Here is a 23,284-nt window from a genome sequence, read left to right as displayed (position 1 = left end):
GAAACAAATGGGCTGCCATTGGAAAGAATTATATCAACCTCTAAGCAGAACAGCCTTGCTGCGGCAGCTCCTGGAGACCAGGCCTGCCATGTCAGGAGGATTTGTGCAGCCCCACCTTCCTGATGGTGATGGTTAAGAAGTCGTGCCGAGCACAGGAAAACAATCTCTTGAACCTGTAGTAGGGAACGCCGCAGGTGCTCTGGTCTACACACCCCAATGAGTTGTTTGCTTTGTTAAAGGAAACATTCATTCGTTGCATCAGAAACACAGAAAAGCATTATTACCATCTTCCTCGTGCGGAAAAGTTCACCTGCTGGGAAAATCAAACAAACGCGTGTGGTCGCAGTATCACAGTGAGAACTCTCCAGCCCCATGACCAGAGGCAGGATAAGGCACACAGATAAATGCAATCCTATTGGCAGGAGCACCTTAATCCACATGGGGCAGGGACTTCTCCCTGCTGCCTCACCAAAACCCGGGCTCTTGGTCAACCCTCACCAAGATGACATTGTTACACAGTACAAGGTGAGCTCTCCATTTTAAATCCTGTCAGAGTGCTTCATGAAGCTGTTGATAGGCAACCTCATGTTCAGGCTGATAAACAGTGTCTTTAGAACAGGTATTTTTATCTGCTTGCCAAACCTTCCCCCCAACAGAACAGGCAGCAGTAGTGAGGTCTGCACCTGACCACAGAGCAGGGAGAGGCATTTATCTGAACACTACAGGCGATGGACAACTTCTTTTACTTCTTGGAAAATTACAATCCCATCTTAAGATCTGACACAGCAGGAACCCGACTTGTTTTTGCCATGTAAAATAACTATTTTTGGTCTTCCTTTTATTTAAAAACAATAATTTTTTTTATTTTTTTTTAAATCCTGCTATTAGTCAAGTGTTTTCCACTGAGCTTATATAAAAAGTACCTTTAAAAACCAGAAAGCCCCAAACAAGTTTCAAGTTCAAAAGTCTACCACTCTTTAGCTTAAGATTTCAACTTCTGAAAGCTCCTAGAACAGTCTTCCTTGTTTCGGTGATTTAGCAAATGCTTGGTAGACCTACATAGACCTCATACAGCTCACTGAAGCCTTTTAAGATCCACACCACCTTGAAGAAAGCCATTGGCTCGTTGACTGACTGAAAGCGTATCTTCATAGCAGCCAGACACCAAGTGACACAGAAATGTTAACATGAACTTACATAACACACAGATAAACTTCACCATTTGTATATTTTTTATAGTATTCTTACGTATGTAACAGGTGATTGGCAGAAGAAGCATTATCCATTGAGGAAGACATCTAACAAGAAAGCCTACATGCTGAAGCTGTAATGCTCTTGTCAGTAATACATGAGTTTTATACACACACACACACACACACACTCTACAGGAGAATGAGGTGAACAAAAGGAAGAGCAACACATTCATAAGTACTTATGAGACTCTTGAAACTTTTGAATATAACCTTTTAAATGGTGCAATTAAATACGCTTGTCCAAACAGCTAAGTTCTTCGGGTTTGCTTGGACAAGAGCAAAGCAGGCCAGATGTACCTGCAGAGGTTCTCAGCAGCCCCGAGCACATGGCACGCTATTCCAACCACACACAGGACTGTGCAGAACTACCCTGCAGCATGCATCCCACAGGGAGCTGACGCACTGTCAGCGTGACAAAATGGGGTTTGGGCGAGAAAGCTGATGTGTTGTCAGCTCCCTCCCCTACACAAACCTCAAGCCGAGCTTATGCTCAGTGAGCATCGTGAGCACATCTGTGAGCTTTGGAAGAACAGGAATTCATCTGCAAGAAGTCCACCAGCCAGCAGGCAGAGCACACAGCAGAACAAATGCAGAGCTGTCATGAAAGGCTGAACACCTTAAGATGCTCCACTCCCCACAGGTGTGAGTGGGATCTATTGACGCGTAGGAAGGGCAGCCAAAACTCTTCATGCCATTGAGTCATTTTTTCACCTTTACAGAAAGGGATTCCTGGGTGTCCAGCAAGAATCCAGCTTTTTCCTCAGAGTGGAAACTTTCTTTTCTATGACTGTCACTTCCAGAAAACAGCAAGATCCTCACTGTTGAGCACCTCCGCCTCCCTGTCAACCTTGGTCACTGTTTTTCATATATTGAAAACATGCTACTGAAAAGAAGAACCAAGTACAACATGCCAGCACACACATCATTTCTTTAACAAAGCAGAAAGGACATGAGAAAAACACCACCTCAGCAGCACTACTCCAAATGCATCACGTCTTGGCCTTGTGGGGTTCTCTGGAAACCTTATTTTGAAGGCAGAAATCTCAATGAGAACAGTGTGCAGCTCTCAGCCCCAAGCTCCAACACTTCCAAGAGCGGGCTTCCTTGCAAGCCCCCAGTAACTTAGACGCGGCTACGGAAACTGAATTTCCAGTTCTGTGCTTTGGAATATACACAAGTTAGAAAGGAGAGACCGAGTAAAGGCAGCCTCTTAGCCAAATACACTTCATCTTTACAAACCAAAGAGAATGCAGCTGTTTCTGGAAAGCACATTCCTATCTGTACACGATACCCTTTGGTATCCTTGCTCAGTTTGGGTCCGAATACTGTAGGCATCTGGCCCGGCCTGCTTAGTCAGAATCTTCTACCATGGAGTAAATTTCTTCCTTCAGTGGCAGCCTTCCCTTCCCATAGGGGTTTGCTGGTTTGAAGTCCACTTTCTGCATGCAGTGCATTCAAATGTATTCACTAAGCACAGTAGAACTGTTCTTGGCTTGCCAGGGCAGAGCAACATATTGCAACTCTTCATGGCCTCCAAGTATTTTAGATCTTGGTTTTGTACTTCAGATCAAGTTCCAATGAGAGGTACCCACCTATAAAAACTTTACACGCCTACTACAGATTCAGACTCTACAGCAAAACCACAATAGCTAAACTTATTCACCAGACCAGACTCCTCCGAGTCATCACATTTCATGGAGGAAGAAATGATGAACACTGCACCCATAGCTGCTCTTTCCCTCTTATCAGCACAAGATCTTTCTCTGGAAATAAAGAGGCGAGCACGCACCTTCTTAAAATGTATGCAAACTGAACAACACTATTTAAACGTTCAGGTCTTATATATCAGAGCAAATTGGACATTTAAGAGCCTGCTGACTTTCAGTAAGACCCAGACTCTGATAACATTACCTGTGTTCCTTTGTAGATGAAGATTTATTAACTGACCCACTTCTGCCACCGGACCTGAAAATTAATCCCATCTTGGCTTTGGCAAGTGCAGTGCAAGTTACAAATTCTGCCTTCCTGCCAATGACCACTTTCTTCTTTCTTATCCCTTCAGCATAACTTGCCTGATGTCACGACAGCTGGATGTCCTGACACTACAGAGCTCAAGATCTTTAACAGTGACTGCAGCTGTGTCAAGTAGCAAGCAAACCTGACGTTTTGAGAGGCATCCTCTAATAATACTACACAGGCAAGGGATCTATGCAACAACTGAGCAACTTAGTGCAAATGATTTAGTACAGCGCAGCACTTCCAATAGCCTTGCAAGCAGCAGTGCAGCACTTCAATGCCTTTAAGCACCGCTGCACAGTTCTCAGCAAATGAGAGCTGTCAGGACTACGGCAACCTGTAGCTCTTAATTTTAAAAGAAGGAAACAGTCCTCTGAGCGCTCGCACAAATGGTATCAGATCACTTTTTAAAGGGAGAGCGCACATAACATTTCTGACTTCCAGGTCCTCTATCATTCTCCTCTACCACAGCATCCAAGAGTGCTGAAAGACAAACACATTCTCCTTGCAGAAAGGAAGCACATCCCGCAGCCCCTTCAGTAGGCAATTCACTTGCTAGCACGTTTACATTTCCAAGAAGCTTTAGACAACATTCCTTATTGGAGACTCAAATCATTCCACGAATGTTCAACATTTTATTACAAAAAACCTTCTGGGAATCAAGCCTTACTGCAAGTCATACACCAGGAATTCAAAGAACTGTAAGGTCAAACAGCTGACAGAACGTAGCTGCTTTGAATTTGCACGGTCATATGACAGCATGTTGTAAATGCAGGAAGAAAACACTATTTTAGCTCCCTCGTATCTCCTGCTCCTCCATCATCTGTACTTGGACCTCTCTTTGTCTTTTGATTTCTTAGGACTTCTGCTTCTGTCTCTCTTTTTATCCCAGTCTCTTACTCGGACATCTTCTCTGTATTTGTCTTTATGTTTGCTGTAACTTCTCTCTTGAGATCGGCTGCGACTCCGATGCCTGTCTTTCTTCTCACTCTTCGTCTTCTCTCTACAGCGATCTCCTTCATGTTTTCGATCAGAATCCTGTTAAAGAAATTGGATGGACATTCCATTACAAAAGTGGAAAGCAATACAAAGGCATAAGAAGAACTTCAAAGAGTCAAGAATGGTTGGTTCCATAACTGTATAAAATTAAGCACTACCTGAAACAGATTCACACATACACACGCCTGTTTTGCTTGCAGCAATAGGTGGATGGTACAAAATCACTGACACAGCATATCAGAGTAAAGGAAGGAGAAACGGACTGTCAGATTGTGAAATGCCACACTAATAGATTTATGACACAGAACATGCTGGAATGACTATGTGGTAACACCAACACCCACACGGGCCCCAGCCTCACAGCACTTTAAAACAACAAGATCCTTCTGAAAGTTACCATTTCACCTGGAAAGTCACAGAACTCAAAACAATTTCTTAATAAAAACACTGAGTTTTAACACGTCAATTCCTGACATTTTTAAGTACTGCTAGAAACTATTTTGTTCTTACTATTCAATTAAGGTACACAGGAAGGAAAAAATACAAGAGGCAGTTTCCAAATCCTGCAGGAATATACATATAGAACTTGGCATTAAGAAGGCAATGGCCACTTTTGAAGGTACGACTGCCTGCAAGTTTTGTACCAACACGTACTCTGGGAAGTACAGGTCACATTTAGTGGGGTCGTAATATATTTTATGAGCTAAGAGAAATGTTTACACCACATATATCGTATTTCTTTCTCAGTTTCAGCTTTCATTTTTCTAAATATGTGTAGTAACATTCACTGCAGAGTACGGCTAAGACCTAAATCACATTTACAAACAAGCAAATCCCCTTTATTTAAAAGAACAGTGGAAAGTCTCCTTGGAGCAGGCTTTTATCCAGAAAGGTGGCAACCAGCACGATCCCCAGAGCACACTCCTGAGAGCAAACACTGCCTTCAGGGTTATGCAGATAATGCTGAAATTCTACCGTTGCAATAAGAAATACAAAACCCCAGGAACCAACACACATGCAGTCACAGATCTGATCTTTATCTATGTAACCAAAAATTTCTGCTGCTGCTGAAGACAGTAATCTCACTGGTAGTGAAATGCTTATTCTACATCTTTACTGTTAACTACTGTTAAAACTGCAGTACAGATTTTAGAATCTGAACCAAAAAAATAGATGTTGCTTCCAGTTACTTATAAGAGGTTTGCCCATTCATCTGCAGAATTACACATGACTTCTCTATAACTATTTTACCCAATACGTTACTGATGAACCCCAAACCCTTGGTTTCCATGTTTAAACAGGAAATGGGGTTCCATGCCTCTGTGTCAGGGACTGAGTGAACATCAGAAGGTGAACCCAACCCCCAGCTGTGGAGCGGAGTGGAACAAGACAAAAAAAAATGGCCAGTAAAGCAGGTGGGGGGGCACAGTGCTCTACCATCTTCAGGGTGCTTTGCTGCTGAGGAAGAACACAAGGGGAGTCAAGTGAAAAAAAACAGAACAACTCTCAATATAGAATCTAGAAAACCAACATCAGAGAGAGGCTGCTGGCCCAGCTAGAAGCATAACTCCTCATTTGCAAGGGGAAAAGCTAGTGTAGACTTGAATGTAATGACAAATAGCCTGCCTAGAATGTCATAGAAAAGGGCAACTTGCTGAAAGGATTAAAGAAGTCACATGAGCATGGAGCCAGATAAGCACAACGATCTTTAAAAAAACATTTAAGGCAAAGGTGTACAGGGCATGTCTGAAGCTGCAAGTGCCACAAAAAGGTTGGCACGGCAGAGAATACCACCAGAGACTAAAGAATCCATAGAGCGATTTGAATTAACAGGGTGAATTGCATCTTAATTCTCAAATAAAATAAAATAAAATAAAATAAAGTTCTACTTCCCCTTAAGTAAGGTTCTATCTTTTTCAATTCTTTGGCAGAAGAAAATGTTAAAGTTTCAAAACGCTACGTGACCAGAAGCAATAATAGTATTTGAAATCGAACCCTTTATGCACTATCCAAGTCAGAAAAATGCTGTTTTCCTGTTAAAGGAGGAGACTACTACTTAGAAACAGATTTTTTTCTTACTGCTGAAATCCAGATTTCCCAGCACAGGATCACCGCCTCTGATCAGCCAACAAATAAGCCGTGATCCAGTGCTGTGTTGGTGAACGCATGAAGAAGGGGTTATTAAAAGAGGGGAGGAAACTTCCCTGGAAGTCATGACTGACTTTGCCAGAAGTAGTAATGTGCCAAACAACTGTTGAAAGTAAACCCATCTGAAATACCATGGCTACAAGCACAGAATAAAATACGCTGCCTCTGTGTACATAAAAGCACACTAATTAAAGGTTAAAAGGATCAAACAAATAGAGACAGCCTTTCGGTAAGGAGATTTTGATCAAACCTAATCCAACACTGTCCAATAAGCAGTAAGAGCAGGAGATTAAATACAGAAAGATCAATATATTTTTGCTAAAATGACAAGCTGCAGAAATCTGAAATTCAGAGACCCTATGTCTAACAGAAATCCAGCAGATACGCTATGCTCCTCCACAGACCCAGAAAGCTGCTAAGGGTGCACAGTCATAATGCGGATCTCAAGCAGAAGCAATCAAAATACTCTGCCCAATCCTATTCTCAAACCCACGCACTGATGCAGCCTCTTGCTCCAGACCCACATCCTGTTGCCTACTAAAAGCAGGCACAAGACCCTACCTCTTCAGCCCTCTGGAATCCAATCAAACAGCACAAGGTTCAAAAATATCTTCTTAACATTCAACTACGAGGCTGAAGATTCAGGAAACTGGTGTCAAACTAAGAAAGGGGATGAGTCAAAATATACTACAGAAAAAAAGAAAAAAAAAGGCAAGAGAACAGAAAAACAACTCAACATCATGGAAACTATTCAGAAAACAAAAGTCCCTTTTCTTCAGTCATAGCTGGAGCGGGTAGCACCAACTTCAATTTCGGTTGCCAGAACTTTCTATTACTGGACTCTGTTCTGTGTCATTTAAAATCTCTGCCATACCAGAGATTAAGGATAGAAGTTTGTATGTGATGCACAGTCATTGTGATCTTTGGCAATTGACTGTGCTAGGTTAGCTGTTGCTTTGATTTCAAGTTTTTTACCTCAAATGTTTCTGCTGCTTCTAAGACAGGTTTAAGGGAAAACTGCTTGCTTATATTAAACATGCTACCATTGATCCAAAAAGTTCTGTACTGTTTTGTGCTAAGCTGCCAGCAAAGTTTATCTGGAAAGGGTCCCATTCAAATCGCTCACAGATATTCTATGTGGAACTAAGTACGCCATGCCCATCTGGGGGATGAAGTACAAGAAGAGTAAAATTTCATCACAAATCTGATACACCTTGAGAGCTCACTGAGAACTGCAACCACTGCCATCAGGTGCAACCACCTGGATGATGCGTTAGTTTCACAAAACCAGGGTCACATATCCCACTAGTTCTATGGTTTTGCTGCTCTCTTTTGTAAATGTTTTAATAAAAATTACTAATAATTAGAATAATGGATATAACGGAACAAAAAACTTCATTATATTCTTTTACAACAGCTGCTCCAAAAGTAATGCCTCCTATTTTACGGTGTTGGTACACAACAACAGAGGTAGATGTCAGAGACTTGGCAACAGAGGTTGAACCTTCCCACCAATACTCCAAAACATATGGAGCAAAGGTGTGTTAATGAATGCCTCCATGCAGAAAAACTGACACTCAGCGACACTCAGCAACACTTACTGAATGTTTGCAGAGACAAACAGTGAACGTGAGCACAGTGAAGAGACATCTGAACGACTTTTAGAATCACAGAATCACTCAGGTTGGAAAAGACCTTAAAGATCATTGAGTCCATCCATGACCAAACCATCCTACCCTAACTAACTAACTCCAACTAACAACCCTTCGCTAAACCATGTTCCTGAGCACTACACCCACATTTTTAAGTGTTCTCTGCTGATAACGCATGACCAGCCAGTTCTATATGTGTATTTTCTGAACCTTCAAGTGCAGCTTTTACATCAAAACATATTCGTTGCAAGAATGTTGAATACACATTGTCAATCAGCCAAAAAGAATAGAGGAAGTCCAAACAAACATGAAGGCAGACCCCTTGCAAACATTCTATGCTCCAGACTTATCTGACCAGATCCTTCCCTCCATCCAAAGGATCCCAGTCCAGTTAGTACACAAGCAGTAATTAGAAGACGAGCATCACCACTGAGCAAAAGAGTGGCAATGCAAAATGGCAAAACATTGCCAGTGTTTGTGAGAAAATTATTTTTAGAATCACAGCACGAAGTGATGCAACAACAGAATCACATGTGCCCCGTGCACACAGCACTTACAGCTGTACTCTAAATACATGCCAGGATGACTCTATTTACTGTAGCTGGAACATTATCACTTTCTGCAAAGCTGCCTGAAAACACCTTTGTTCTCACTCAAAACTTGCACTGTTAAAATACTGGATGCATATATTTTCTGCTTAGCTTACCTCTTCCTAGTGCTCAAACTAGTTGACCCTCTTGCAAGCATTCAGTTCCCATGAAACATCAGCATCTTGACTATGTCAGGTTCAGAAAAATGTGCAAATGCTGACCCCACAGAGGCTGCAGTGAAATGAATGAACGGCAGAACCACTGCCTTCTCATAGCCTTCCCCACAGCCTGCCTTACAGCACACTTTATGCTAGCACAATCTGGGTCCAAGCAAACAGGCACACAGATTTTATACAAACACTTCCAAAACAACTTAAAAAAATAAATAAATAAACAGGCAATGCAAAGAGACTGTGTTTCTGATTCCACACGGGAGAAAGCCAACACACAAAGTCTTGGCAAGAACATCGGAAACAGTCTGCATTCATGAAATTTCATGAACTTCTGGTCTATGACTGGGAATAGCAGGTTCAAAATGCTGAAGATCTTCTACCCTATGGGAGGCTACATTGCCACTTAGGATGCTTTGTCAAAAAGCCACTCAGACATGCTTCTCTTCTGAAGTCCAGAAAGACCCAGGAAACCTCCTTCATAATTGTATACTGACATTAGCCTTCTGTACATTTACAGCTGCTGTACTTTGTGGGACTTTGCACAAAAGGTCCTCAGTTGAAAATCAGACTGCTTCTTCCTGGCTCCTCTTACTAGAGCAACAAAATCATTAATCAACAAGATTAAATCATTAAATCATTAATTCAACAAGAGCTGAGTACCTTGTATTTTTTGGTCCTCTTGTCATCTTCTTCATCTTCAGAGTGGTAGTGCTTTTTCTTCTTCTGTTTTTTAGCCAAGTGTGACTGACTTGTTTGAGATTCTTCTTCTTCCTCATCTAGCACAAGGTCATACTTGGCACTGATAATATTGGTTAAGATCGGATTTGTTACTCAATAAATATAGGAACAGAGAAGTTCACACAGGAAACAAACCCCAGTTTACCAGACGGGGTTAACTAAGACATAAAGGTACTGAAAAATTCACCTGCTCCAAAACAGCTGAATCTTATCCTGACAAACTGTACAGCCTGATCTCATTCTTTAATTTTTTTCCTATCTGTGGATCTCTGAACAAGTTACAGTTTTCTGCTTTCTGTTTCCACCACAAGGAAAACAGGATCGCAAAACATAGTTTAGTTATTACTGTTCTTTCACTGTGGATTCAGTAGGTCCCAGGCAAAACCAAAAAACTCTGCTATGCCTTATGCCACTCTATGGCTCTAAATAGGAAACAGTAATTACTTGAATAAAACACAAAAGTGAAACAGTATATTCTGATTTCATTAAATTCACAGAAGTCATCATATGAAAAAGGCAAAATGCTTAATTCTATCTCAAACATGAGATGGTTATACAAAGTGGTAGCAAAAACATCCACTTCGCAAGCTTTAATAATATGAAATCTTTCCCAGTCTGCTTTCATAAGCTCTCCCTGGCACAAAAAGTACCTTTGACTGAAAAAGGATACTCCTGCTTTGGTTTCACCTTCTCTTTTAGAGCAAATTTTGAAGTTTTATCACGTCCCTTTTCATACTCTTTGAAATCATCCTTGGTGTACTGCCCACCTGTTGGCAGGAAAAAAACAGTTGGCAGAACTATACCAAAACATAAACAAGAGCCACATCTACCACTGCGTTCCATCTATGAGTCAGAGGTCTCTTCCTAGCCCTGTAGAGATTCATAGTTCCAGAAGCAATAATGACATCTGGGTGACAGGGTAGAAGTGTGTAGCACAAGTCACGACTCCATGCTTCTCTTGCTTGCAGATCTCATTAAAAAAGCATATGGCTTTCTCCTCACTCATGTGCAGTGAAAATTAATATGAACAGTATCACTAAGCAGGATTTAAAAACTGCTTCAGTCCCTCTTTCTCTACAGGACCTATGTTACATTACTTAGAATTCTGTTTCCTAAAGACTACCTTCATTATTTTCTACGCTCAGGTGCAAAAGGGAAACCTCTGAGACAGCTGAAGGTCTCCATTCTGAATTTACAAGCTATCCAAAAAGTGTTATGACTTGATCTAAGAGGGACACTACAGAGTGCAGTTTCTGTCCCATTCACTTGGCAATAGCAGCTCTCAATACACTATTTCTTAGCAACGTACTGCCATCTCCCGGTCACACCTGAAACCGCACCACTGCACGGCTAGGTTAGAAACAGCAACCAAAGGGGAATGAGAGAACTTTACCTAGGGCATCCTATGGGTACCAGATAAGCCTAAGAAAATGACAGTATAATTAGCTCTCCAGTATTTAAGAAAATTTAGATCTATGATGTCCCGCATAAAGAAATTCCATGTCATTCAGTTAATGCAGGCTAACACAAGCTATACAATAGAGTTTCCCTACAGAGGTGATAATCCTAGCCTAAATACTCACTTTTTGTCCTGTACCTTCAATTGATACACACTGAATAATGAAAAGTACCCAGAAAACAACAATGTACTGCTATACTATGTTGCTAGTAAGCATCTCAAAGGCATCACTTTCCAAGTTTGAGATGAGGTGCTCATGATAAACTGGCAAAAATCCATCTGGTAAAAGACAATCTATGGTAACATAATTTTTACTTTCAGACCTACCCAGTTAATGCAGCAGTAGGAAACCCTTCTACTCTTCCTTTTGGAAGAAGTGAAGTGCTAGAAATTTTGTTGCTCTGTGTTCCATATGTTGCAGGGAAATCCATGTCCTCCAAAATGAGATGATTTAAACTCTTAATTGCTTCTCCTTACGTAATTATTTATAGTTCAGAAGTCACACCTTATTAAATTATGAGTCAAAGAATCACAAGTGTACCTACCTTTTCCTTTCCACTTAATCTTTGCAACAGACTGGCTAAAATCCACATGTATTCGTCTGTCATCTATCAGCACGTTGTCCATTTTGAAATAGGCTTTCTCACAGTCTTCCTCCTGATATTAACAGTTCCGGAAAACACACACTCGTGACTATTTCATAAGAGTATTCACTGGAGAGCTCCAACACAAACTCAACTGCTCACTGGCACGCATTTCCCAAACAACATTCCACAGAGTACTTTGCCCAAACCACAGCAGTTCTTGCATTGTGCCATTTCAAAGGAAATAATTACGCTTCGTCCCAATGTAAACATTCCAAATTCCATCTTTTTTTTTTTTTTCTTTTTCATTTTATTTCAGCACTTTAAAAAGTACGGGTAACACTTAGGGCAAAAAAAGACAGGCAAAAAAGGACAACAACAACGTAGGTAATGGAAGTTCTATTTAAAGCACACAGGCTAAAAAGTCTTCTGACTTCTCCAGTGTTGTCTAGTTTTCCTCAAAGATTAGAGACTATCAGAAAGTCTCTGTAAATAAGTTATACACCATAAAGAAAACTTCTATCAATAATCACTGTAAAAGTAGCTTAAAGCTGACACAATTTACAAACCGAATATAGGGTAGAGTACTGCAAACATCCATCTACCATCTTCAATTCTTTCTCCTCTCTTTATGCAGCACTCCTCCATTTTCCCCTAGAATTCCCTTCTTTTACTCTTTAAAACTGTTACAAAGTGTGCTCTGGGAAATAGAAGGACCTACTCCAAACCCACTGGCTTCAAGACAGGCTAAGTATGTATTGGTATCGCTAGGCTTTCACAGCCTGGTTTAGGGTCTTCAACATCTGTAATTTAGACAGTAAGAGAAAATGATAACTACCCCACACTTGAAGATTTTACTGTTCTTCTTAAATGGAAGTATACTGAAATATATTGAAGTATACTTTCATAAGCAAAATCTACACACAGCATAATGAAAAACTATACTGCATGGGAAATTGGTAATCACAGCCTGAACCTCTGATTAATCAGCTGAGGCAAATGTCGGGTCAGCTGTGGGAGCACAGGTGAGAGTAATTTAGCTGTGCTCCTGGAAGGGGTGGAGCCTGACTCCACCTCCTCTAGACCTCATTTAAGGGCTGACCACCACTAAAGCAGCATCTCTTGGAGACTGCCTCAGCATTTCCCAGTGAAGGCATCTGTATTGGTGAGGTTTTTCCCTATATATAACCTTTTGAATATCTGTTCCCATCTTTGTATTATTCCACCTTGCACATACCTTTTCAAACTCAATGAAAGCATAACAAAGAGATTCACCGGTCTTCCAGTCTCGAATCACTTCACAGCTGAAAAAATTGACATGAAATTAAAACATCAGTGCTTCTGGAGCAAGAAGCATAGGACAGGCAAGCATTGATTAAAAGGAGGAGTAACATGTAAAATATAAAAGTAAAAAAAACCAAAACAGGCCTAAGAAGTATTGTAACAGTTGATTCCGAGACCCCTGGTAAGGTGGTAGTGTTTCTGCACAGAGAAAGCACACATGACATTAATCAACCGAGTAACTATTACACTGAACTCACAAGTTCTTAACTTCAAATGTGAGGTATGGATGAATTGTAGAGCTAGGGATGAAATTCAGATGAAACAATATTATTTGCCAACATACTGCTGGTGATCAAGTCTTTTGCATTTCACTAGTGGAAGAAAATAAACCTCACGTTCCAGTTTTAGAAAGGAAAAGGAAAGTTTAAATAGACACAGTGACAAATTCCTCTTCTTAGAGGGCAGCTCATTAGCAGCCACCTTATCAAGAAGCTCACTGAGCAAAAATATGAAGCCTAAACTACTGGATTAGGAAGAATAAAATGAGAATAATTGTAGTGTTCCATAAGTACCGTCAAACTCTTTCTTATAACATGAGAATCCTGGTCACAGAGTTTGAAAGAGTCAACAAGTACAGTAAATGGGATATCAATGTGAGAATTGAATGTCATTCATCTGCACTGAGCAACTGATACACTAGGATTTAACACATGATCCACAAGATGGTCAAGATGAGAAAAAGAAAAAGGGGCAAAGACTACCCAGACAAGCTATATGAATTCTTTGCAGCAGCCATTAATTGAGAAGAATGAATCCCTCCAGGGATACCTGCACCCTCTTCTTCCCTAAAGTGCCTGTATACTAATGCACGCAGCATGAGAATCAAACAGGAAGAACTAGAGACCTGTATGGGGTCACAGAGCCATGACCTTATTGTGATCATGAAGACAAGGTGGGACAGCTTGTGCAACAGGAGCGCTGTCATGGATTACTTTGCCCTTTTCAGGAAAGTCATGCCAGCAAGGCAATGCAGCAGAGTTGCTCTTTATGTGAGAGAGCAACTAGAAGGTATCAAGCTCCACCTGAGGGTGAACAATGATCCAGAGGAGAGCTTGTGGGTGAGAACTAAGGGGCAGTCCGTGATTTTGTGAAAGCAGGACTTGTGCAATATCCTTTCTCTTTGTTAAGAGGATTTATCTGAAAGTGGAAGGACTACAGAAGAGTTTACTAAACAAACTGATAGAGAAAAAAGCTGTAAAAAATCTCTAGGACATCCAGAAATTATGCTCCGGTTGTAAGGATGGCAACACAAAGCCAACTTCTCACATACATCCTACAGAGTCTAGGGAAGGATCTGGTAGTCTGCAGGTCTGTATGCCTGCCGCCAGTCCTGCACAAACCAGCAGAAAAAGAACACAAGACTGACTTAGTGAGCATGTGAATAAACAGGACCTACTCGAGACCACCTCAAGACACCCAACTAAAGTTTCTTAAAGGCATAGTGATACACTTCTGAAATGCCTCTGGAAATTCTAATAAATTCCTGCAACAAAGATTTTGGGAGAAACTAAGTAATAAAAGCATACAAGATGATTATACTAATAAGCAAGTGCAAGGCATAGTAAATAGTCATTCTCTCTTAGGGAAAGTAAGGTCATTCATGGAGTTTGCTGATAGTATTAAATTGTTAAAGACTAAAAAAAAATATTGCAAAGTTCTAGGAGTCTAACTGAACAACTAAGTAGAACGTGACAATCAGTGCAGATAGATACAGTCAGATGAGTATGGAAGGAAAAATCCTGATTGTGCCTTGTAAAAAAACATAAAATCTGAGCTGGCAATTACCATTAAAGAGAAATACTCTATAATTTGTGTCATTTTTGTGTGCGTGTGTGAAATCAACACCGTGAAAACAGCCCAGGTTTTAAAGCATTCACAGCCCCAGGGGTAATTAGAAAAGGTACTGGAAGCAAAGTGGAGAATATCCCTGTGCCACTAAAACTGTACTTTCTTTAATGCTGTAAGCAGTTCTGGTCCTCTCATCTTGAGGTGAAAACAGAAGAATCAAAAAAAGCTGAGAAGAAGGAAAACAAGGGAAGGAAAACTTCTCTACAAAGTACTTAGAGCTGTACACTTAACCAGAAAACAAAAGCTGATTTGGGATTATATACATAAGAGAGTTGCAAGGCAGTAGGTTTCACTGCACATCTTTTAACTCCAACTTAAGAGGAAACCAACTGCAACTACTAGGAGCCAAGCTCAGAACTGAAAAAGGCAACAGGTATAGGGAACACCTCAACAAACAACATAGTGGTTGCTACAGATGTGTACTGCTTTATGCAGAACTCTACAAACTCTCACAAAGAAAAAAACAACGACCCACCCAGAGGCTGCTTCTAGCTTATGTAGTGGCTGAGCTGTAAGCTACTGAAAGGAGGGAGAGGGTGGGGGACGGGGAAAGGACCATATCTGTCTCACTTGCTCCTGTATTTCCCCTTAAAGCTACTGTAGGGACAGGATCTTCAGCTGGCGAGATGTGACTTTGTATCACCATTGCTGCGGTCTGACAGAGGGTAAATTACTAGACACATCAGAATAACTACTTAATAGCTAGACCTAAATAAGATTGATGCGTATCATGCTCAGTTTTAAGAAAGCTCTGTTTCACATTACAATAATTACCTTTTAATCGGACCAAATCGTGAAAATATTATCTCTAGGTCTTCATCTGTGGTCACGGGATTCAGTTTACAAACAAACAGCACGTTTTCTGGTGGCTTGACTTCTGCATCTGGTAAGTCTCCCACCTGTGGGGTTCAGGAATAGACTTTCATCATTTCTGTCCATAAATTTTAGTTCACCCTAGCTTAGTAAGGATGAGAAATTAAACTCATACAACTTTGCTCAGAAAGACGGAAGGTGCACACTACCCAGCAGTACCCATTACCACACCACTTCACATTCCCCCTTGCCTTTTCGTTGTATTTGTTTTTTTCAAGACAGCTTTACCCAGAAGACAGATCAGTGGCCCAATGCTGATGCGAAACAAGAACACACAGCTGTAGATCTTCTGCAACACTGTGGCTAATGTTAAACTTCAGATAATCCCACAGAAAGAAGCCAGCCATTACACATAGGATTAACATAAACTCAGTGCCACTACTGTGAAGTGTTTATTTCAAGTTTGCTCAGCTCTCTCCCATGCAGGCTAAACCTTTTTGGGGGATTAAGAGACATTCAGCAGTCCATTTATGTATGTTAGTTTCAAAACTGGATGCATTCCTAATGAGTTATTATAAAGCCTCCTCCTGGCCTTGAAAATGACACAGCACTGGTTTTACCAGAAAACCACTTCCTACAAGTCACAAAGATCAAGTGCTCATGCTTACTTCTTTTCATTGTACCACAGACAGGTAATAGCAGATTCTGAGCCATGGCATCATATCAGCTATTTCAAGATAAATAATACACATCTTTCTAGACATAATAGAAGAGGCATGTGCATATACAGAAGCAGAAATAACACCAGAAAGGTAAACAGAAAATGATGCTCACCATTTCCAGAAGAATGGCACGAGTTTTTGCCTCTTTTTCTGCCTGAACTTCTTCTATTTCATCTGCAGACCGTCCTTTCATGTCATCAATTTCTTCATCTGCTCCAATTCTTCCACTCTGAAAAAATTAAGGAAAAAACTAATTAAACTCCTGGCCAAAAGTTCTCAATTTCCAAATATTACCTGGATAACATTTTTTCCCCTCAAGACAAGAGAAATGCTCCAGCGATCCATCTGTGCAGAAATGGTCTTAGGCACCATAAACTACATATGAACTTTCAGGCCCAATTTGAACTGAACACAGTTTGGTCTTCTAAACTCTTTTACACTTCCATCTCATACTCAACAACTCACCACAAATATCAGCTCATTTCTAATCTAGATAGACATAACTCAAAAGAACGACCAAGAGTACTTACACTGAAATACAAACAGCACATTTCTCATAGAAAAGAGAACCAACAACAAGCAATTTCACATTAAAAACCTTTAGTAATATTTGTGTTCTACCAGAGGTGAACATTCTGAATGTTGTGCTTGAACAGTCTTTAATTAGAAATCTGAAATACAGCTTTCCAAACTCGTTCCCACCACAGGACAAGTCACCCAAGTCCCTTCCTTCTATCATTTTCTTGATAGATTAAATAGACATTTGATTAAACCCAGCAATATCCCCAAACAGAAGACAAGCATTTGAGGTATCGGAACTCAAGCCGGCAGAGGAGAAGAGCATCTCTTATCCTCCTATGCTAAAGAATTTACAAAGTATTAAAGATTTTGACAAAGTCTGTGTTGGTGTCTAACAGGGATCTATTCAGTACATTTTTTCTCCCAACCTTTCTCCAAGAAGCCATCACAAAGACTCACATCTAGCTGCTCCTTAGTAGGCTCTGGTGAGCGATCAGGAATAGGCAAGTCAGGTGGATCATCAAATGGATCATCCAGAATTACTGTATGATTTATCCTAAAAGAAAGCAACATCAAGATCAGCTCAGTCACAAGCAAATAAAAAGAAACCAGCCCTGGTGATTCCCAGCTATATCTCAAAAAGTCCAATATAGTATATGCTTGTAAATACTAGAACTGATGATTCTGTAAAGGCAACAGGTGCACCTTTTCATATATGTCTTCTTATTTTAGTACCTGTTTGTTTTCTTAGAGAGCTATTTCCAGTCTATAGTCCAGCAGAGTCTCATATCAAGCAATATTTTAACTTTTTGCTGCTTCCTCATTCCTTGAACTATACAAAGAATTCACAAAAGAATCGAAAGGAGCAATACTGCTTAGAACAACCACCAATTATTCTGGTGTCCATCACCAGCTCAGTGTCTTACAGTTTAGGCTGGACACTTCCAGGCCTGTTCTGCAAGTTCACAGAGGTCTTAAACAACTCTATATAAATCGCAGAGTCCACATGAGAACACGTCCACACTGATTTACAGATTTATGGCTCACAACTCATATTAACTCATTATGTACTTCCATAATAAATACTAAGTTCCTTTTACAAGAAATTCCTATTAAGACGTGATTATGAAGCATTTTACCAATAATACAACGATAATAGAATACTTTAGATACCACATACAAGTCAATTTCTATTGCTATATTCGTTTCCAAAAAGATTAATTTCTTAGATTATGACATATTCCTCAAAAAGTGAGGTTGAATGCAACCACACCTGATATCTTGATACGGAATAAAATCCTTATCCACAAAGGTCTCATTAATTGTCTTCAATACATCCATGCCTTCAGTCACTTCTCCAAATACTGTATGCACACCATCCAGATAATCCAGGTTTTCCCCTGTTGTAATTAGAAACTACAAAAGAAGATACAAAATCATCCACAGTACTTCTTTTTTTTTCCTGGAATTGTTCTTTCCCCACAAGGAAGCTATGGCGATGCTAGTGGGAGCTGCATTTATTGCCACGTGCCTGCATACATACTAGCAGACTGCATTCTTAACTGTAAATACAAATGCCATTGTGCCTTCATAAAGGGCTATATAACACTTTTTATTTGTATTTACTTACAATGCATAGAAGCAGGAAAATTAACTCCAGAGATCACAACAAGCTCCAAGTGGAATAGAACTACAGGGTTTGTTTTTTTTTTAAGTTGTCATGTAAAAAAAATATATCATTTTTCAATTCAAATGTTTCATGTGAGGCATTTTAACCCATAAAAGTGACAAATACATCCAAAATAATTATTGAGAAACAATATCAGTACGTGAGATAGGGCTTGAACACACCCACAGAAAAAGCTTTGCACAGATGAACTGGAAGCAACATCGCTTTCAAGAACTGTTTTATAATAATTTTGGAGAAAATATTAAAGCGTGCATTAATGCGACAGGATCATACATACAAATTCTGAATTCAGTTTCCAAATAAGATGGAACATCAAACAACAGGTTTTTTCCTGCCCACCCCATAGATCAGCTAAATCATATAACGTCATTAACAAAAGTGAATAAACAGAAGGGAAAAAAAATAGAGAATTGAATTCTAACAACATTTATCAAATCTTTCTAGGACAGGATTTGAGTCTGAGCATTTCAACCTCTTCTCAGTAATCAAATAAATATTGGTGCCTGGAACACAATGAAAAATACTCATCTACAGCCTTCTGATGTACAGGCCTTTTGACCACATTATGTCCCCACCCTGGAAGCATTCAAGGCCAGGCTGGATAAGGCTTTGAGCAACCTGTTCTAGAGGGAGGTGTCCCTGCCTATAGCAGGGGGTTGGAACCAGGTGATCTTAATGGACCCTTCCAACCCAAACCATCCCATGATCCTGTGATTCTATGATAATACGTTGTAGGCAATGTTGCCAATTCAAGGAATTTTCATTTTTCTTACTTAGATGTGTACCCAGACTTACTCCCAGCCCTGTACGCTGACCTGTGATCCATGCAGATCGCTGCCATTGTTCACCATTGACACTGTTCCTTTTTTCTTGTGCTTAATTCTTGGCACTTTTTCCGCCTCAAAAAATCTAGCTTGATCACCATACAGTTTACTGAAAATATATAATAAACATGTTACAAAGAGAATGAATTTTTAAAAGTCAGATAAACAAACGTTGTAAAACAGAAAAATAAAACTTTGTTGTTGTTGTTTTTAATATGGACCTTTGCAATAAGGGAGATTTAGGTGGACATTAGGAAATACTTCTTCTCTAAGAGAGTGGTCAGACACTGGAACAGGCTGCTCAGGGAGATGGCAGTCACCATCCCTGGAGCTGCTCATGAAACACTTAAATGCTGTACTGGGATGGTTTAGTGGGGAAATAGTAGTGAAAGGTGGATGGTTGGACTGGATGATCTTGGAGGTCTTTCCAACCTTGGTGATTCTGTGATTCTATCAATACAACCAGAATTTACATTGTATCTGTACATATTTTTATGGACATGTGCACTTATATAATATACTTTATATTACAGAAAACAGTTGTTCTTTTTTTTTCCTGAAGTCTTTCACAAAGGTTTTCTGGAGGCTTGTTTATATGGTTCTAATGCAGCACATAACATTTTTCTAAGGCAAGTAGGAAATACATCCTTCAATAAGAAGGTTTCATCAAAATAAATTAACCCTATGCTGTAAAACCATAACATTTTATGCTTCAAATTTCCCTTCCGTAACAGACAGAAAGCCACTAAACCAGCCTGTACACTCAGGTCATCATACATAGAGAACTGTACACAGTACCTTAACATACATAGGATACAGCAAATCATTACAATGATTTTCATTTTTGAAGTCTATTCTTGATTTTTGCCTCTCTCCACAATTGATGGAGAGGTGATCAATATACACATCTGTCCAAACTTAAGCAATAATATCGTGTTTGAACTTATTTTGCTAAACAGCTGCAAGTCTGTACGAAGAGAATATTTTAATTAAAGTTTCCCTGCAACAGTTTCCAGGGTAGCAAGAACAGTAATGTCAGTTCTGCGGACTTCAGCAGGAGTGAACACGGCTGTTCCCCATGCTAGCAGCAGGACAGTATCCACCACTGCCTTATCACACAGCCCTTCCCCACCTAATGGTCCAAAACCATCCTTCTTTGAACAGCATCATAACAAACTTCATCTACCCACACGCAGAGCAGAAACAGCTTAGGCCTAGTAAGCATACACACCCAGACTTGCATCGGCTTAGCACAATTAAACTGCTTCCAAACTCATGACAGATTCACAAGCTCAAAGTTTGCTATTCAAAAGCTCTGACAGGTCAGACAGAGAAGTCAACACTAGTCTAGCAACACTAGCTCTGTTCAAACTGAGCTATTTATCTCAGCATACTGTGTTCTCCACCACTTCAGGTTTTTAGTTCAGCTCTGCGATTTTCATTCTATTTTTAACAGCAATTTCAAATGAATCCTTTAAAATCCTGAAGGAATCCTTGGCAACTCTGCCTACAGCAGAGGATTGGAGCTCAGTGATCTTTAATGTCCCTATCAACCTAAGATATTCTATGATTCTAGGATGAAACATACAGAACACACATATTTTACAAGTTCCACCATAGCTATGCAAATCTCTTCAGCCTTTACATTCATGACCACTAATGTTTTTAACAAGGAAACTGACTTCCCAGAATACATTCAGCATGATTAAGATGAACTCAGGTAAGTTTTCAGGACAGCAGGACTGCTTAGGGTGTAAGAACGCACAGTGGAAATGAAGCACAGCCTCTGTGTTCTCCACCTGCCCAGCTAAATACATTCTGTTATGAAAAATACATATAAGCAAGCTGCCAATGATTATGCCTTCTATAGAGCATGTAGTTATGGTACTCATCTTACAAAACCAAACCTACTTATCTGGTCACTCATAAATGAATAGAAATTTATATACAGCTTGTTGTAACTTTGTTTCTAAGGTCGGAGATAGAATGAGGTCGGAGATAAAACATTTCTGAATGGTCAAAAGCAGCGTAGGAACTAAAGAAGCATTCAGCTGGAATAGCCAAAGAAGCTTATTCATCAGCAGTTTTACTTCCAAGCAACAGTTCCGCTGAAAACAATCCAAGTGCAACCCTTTGCTCCCTCGCAACTTCTCTGCTGATTAAACGCCAGACGTTTTACTTACCAAAATATGGATTCACCTCCACGGCCAGTTCCCATGGGGTCACCCGTCTGTATGATAAAGTCTCTCTGTCACAAAGCAGAATACATAAGACACCGTCACGTTCATGAGTTTAAACAAACACCACACACAAAAAAACTGAGAATACTCACCTGCACATTATAAATAAGACAGTAGTTGTAGTACTTGATTTTGCAGAGCTTCAGAAAATTCAGGCAAGCTGCAAGAAATGATACTCACATTTAGTGAAGAAAACCCTGGCTCTAAGAAGAACAGATGCAATAGATTTATGACTCGGTGTGTACAAAACTGCTTTTGGGACAGGTGTGTGAAGACGTGGCAACACAGGCCTTACAAGCACTATCAGAGATGTTGTAAGGTCCCCTTAATAGAGCTGGTTACGCAGGAACGCATTTCCCGTCCCCGGTTCCTTCAGAGCAGACAGGAAAGAAGGCCGCTGCTGCTTTTCAGTGCCAAACATTCTCACTGATGGATATTTTCAGTACGTGTTACACGTATAAACACACTGTTAGAGACAAACAAGCTTTCCTTCAGCAGTCGGTGTTTGTGAATGCTTCAGAGACCCACGGATACCACAAAACCTCTGACCCTCCAATGGACCTGGTTCCAGGACGGAGGTCCAAAGCCCGGGCTGGGCACACTAAAGGAAGCCACCAGGCCTCGGACCCTTCCCCACAGGGAATACACGCAGCCGATGCGCGGCTACAACCTCGGGCGCCAAACGGCGGCGTCCCACGCACCGTCCCGGCCCCATAACCCGCACCGCCGCCACCCAACGCTCGGCTCCCCCCGGCCCGGCCCTCCGCGCCCCTACCGCGGGGCCGCTCCTCCGTGTAGAGGTCGATCACCAGGTCGCCCAGCGTGGTTTCCAGCAGCACAGCCATGGCCGCTACCCGTTCCGCCGGCCCGACCCGGCCCGGCCCGATCCGACTCTACCCGCTGCGGGGGCGCCCCCTGCCGGCGCGGAGGAGGCCGCGCTTCGCGGGCTGTGCAGGGCGCCTGGGGTAGGCGGTACTGCGTCAGTGCGCGAACCTTCGAGCCAGCGCCGGCTTACTCTCAGCCTGGGCACCGAGCGAGCTTCGATGGCTGCTTTTGAGCCACCCCGTGCGGCAGTTAGGGAGTACTTAGCACCCGGAGGCCATAAGAGCATGTCTAATCTAAACCTCCTCTGGTGCAACTTGTGGCCACTTCCTCTGGTCCTATTTGTTGCCTGGGAGAAGAGGCCAAACCCCTCCTCATCACAACCTCCCTTCAGGAAGTTATAGAGAGCTATAAGGTCTCCCCTGAGCCTCCTCTTCTCCAGGCTGAACAATCCCAGCTCCCTCAGCCGCTCCTCATAAGGCCTGTGCTCCAGACCCCTCACCAGCTTTGTAGCCCTCCTCTGGACACATCCCAGGGCCTCAATGTCTTTCTTGCAGTGAGGGGCCCAAAACTGAACACAGTACTCAAGATGTGGCCTCACCAAAGCTGAGTACAGGTGATGATTACCTCCCTGCTCCTGCTGGCCACACTATTTCCAGTGCAGTCCAGGAGAGGACAGAAGAGAAGGAGGTGCGAAAGACTGGAAGAAACTGGAGTCCCCACAGGCTCCTACATCACTCAGTGTCTGGCTGAGTAGTTGCCGTGCCATGGGGATTTTTGCCATGTGAGCCTGAGCACAAAACAAATCCTTTTCCTGTTGGCTTTAGGAGACCAAACACAATAGACTCAA

General features: G+C 41.2%; 1 protein-coding gene across 1 annotated transcript; it reads right to left on the bottom strand.

The window, feature by feature from the left end:
* Window positions 1-873: 873 nt before the first annotated feature.
* PPIL4 (peptidylprolyl isomerase like 4) lies at window positions 874-22,585 on the bottom strand. Its single transcript, XM_072333367.1, has 13 exons — window positions 22,388-22,585; window positions 21,705-21,772; window positions 21,556-21,620; window positions 19,364-19,481; window positions 18,132-18,274; window positions 17,318-17,414; window positions 16,452-16,568; window positions 15,579-15,703; window positions 12,850-12,916; window positions 11,574-11,685; window positions 10,240-10,336; window positions 9,492-9,630; window positions 874-4,307 (listed from the first exon to the last, which is right to left on the bottom strand). Exons 1-13 carry the CDS (start codon window positions 22,455-22,457, stop codon window positions 4,089-4,091), a joined length of 1,437 nt encoding a protein of 478 aa, XP_072189468.1. The 5' UTR covers window positions 22,458-22,585; the 3' UTR covers window positions 874-4,088.
* Between the last annotated feature and the right edge of the window lie 699 nt (window positions 22,586-23,284).

Source organism: Excalfactoria chinensis, chromosome 3, assembly GCF_039878825.1.
Source record: "Excalfactoria chinensis isolate bCotChi1 chromosome 3, bCotChi1.hap2, whole genome shotgun sequence".
Lineage (NCBI taxonomy): Eukaryota > Metazoa > Chordata > Aves > Galliformes > Phasianidae > Excalfactoria > Excalfactoria chinensis.
The sequence above is the reverse complement of the archived record's forward strand: the minus strand, read 5'-3'. Positions and strand labels throughout refer to the sequence as shown.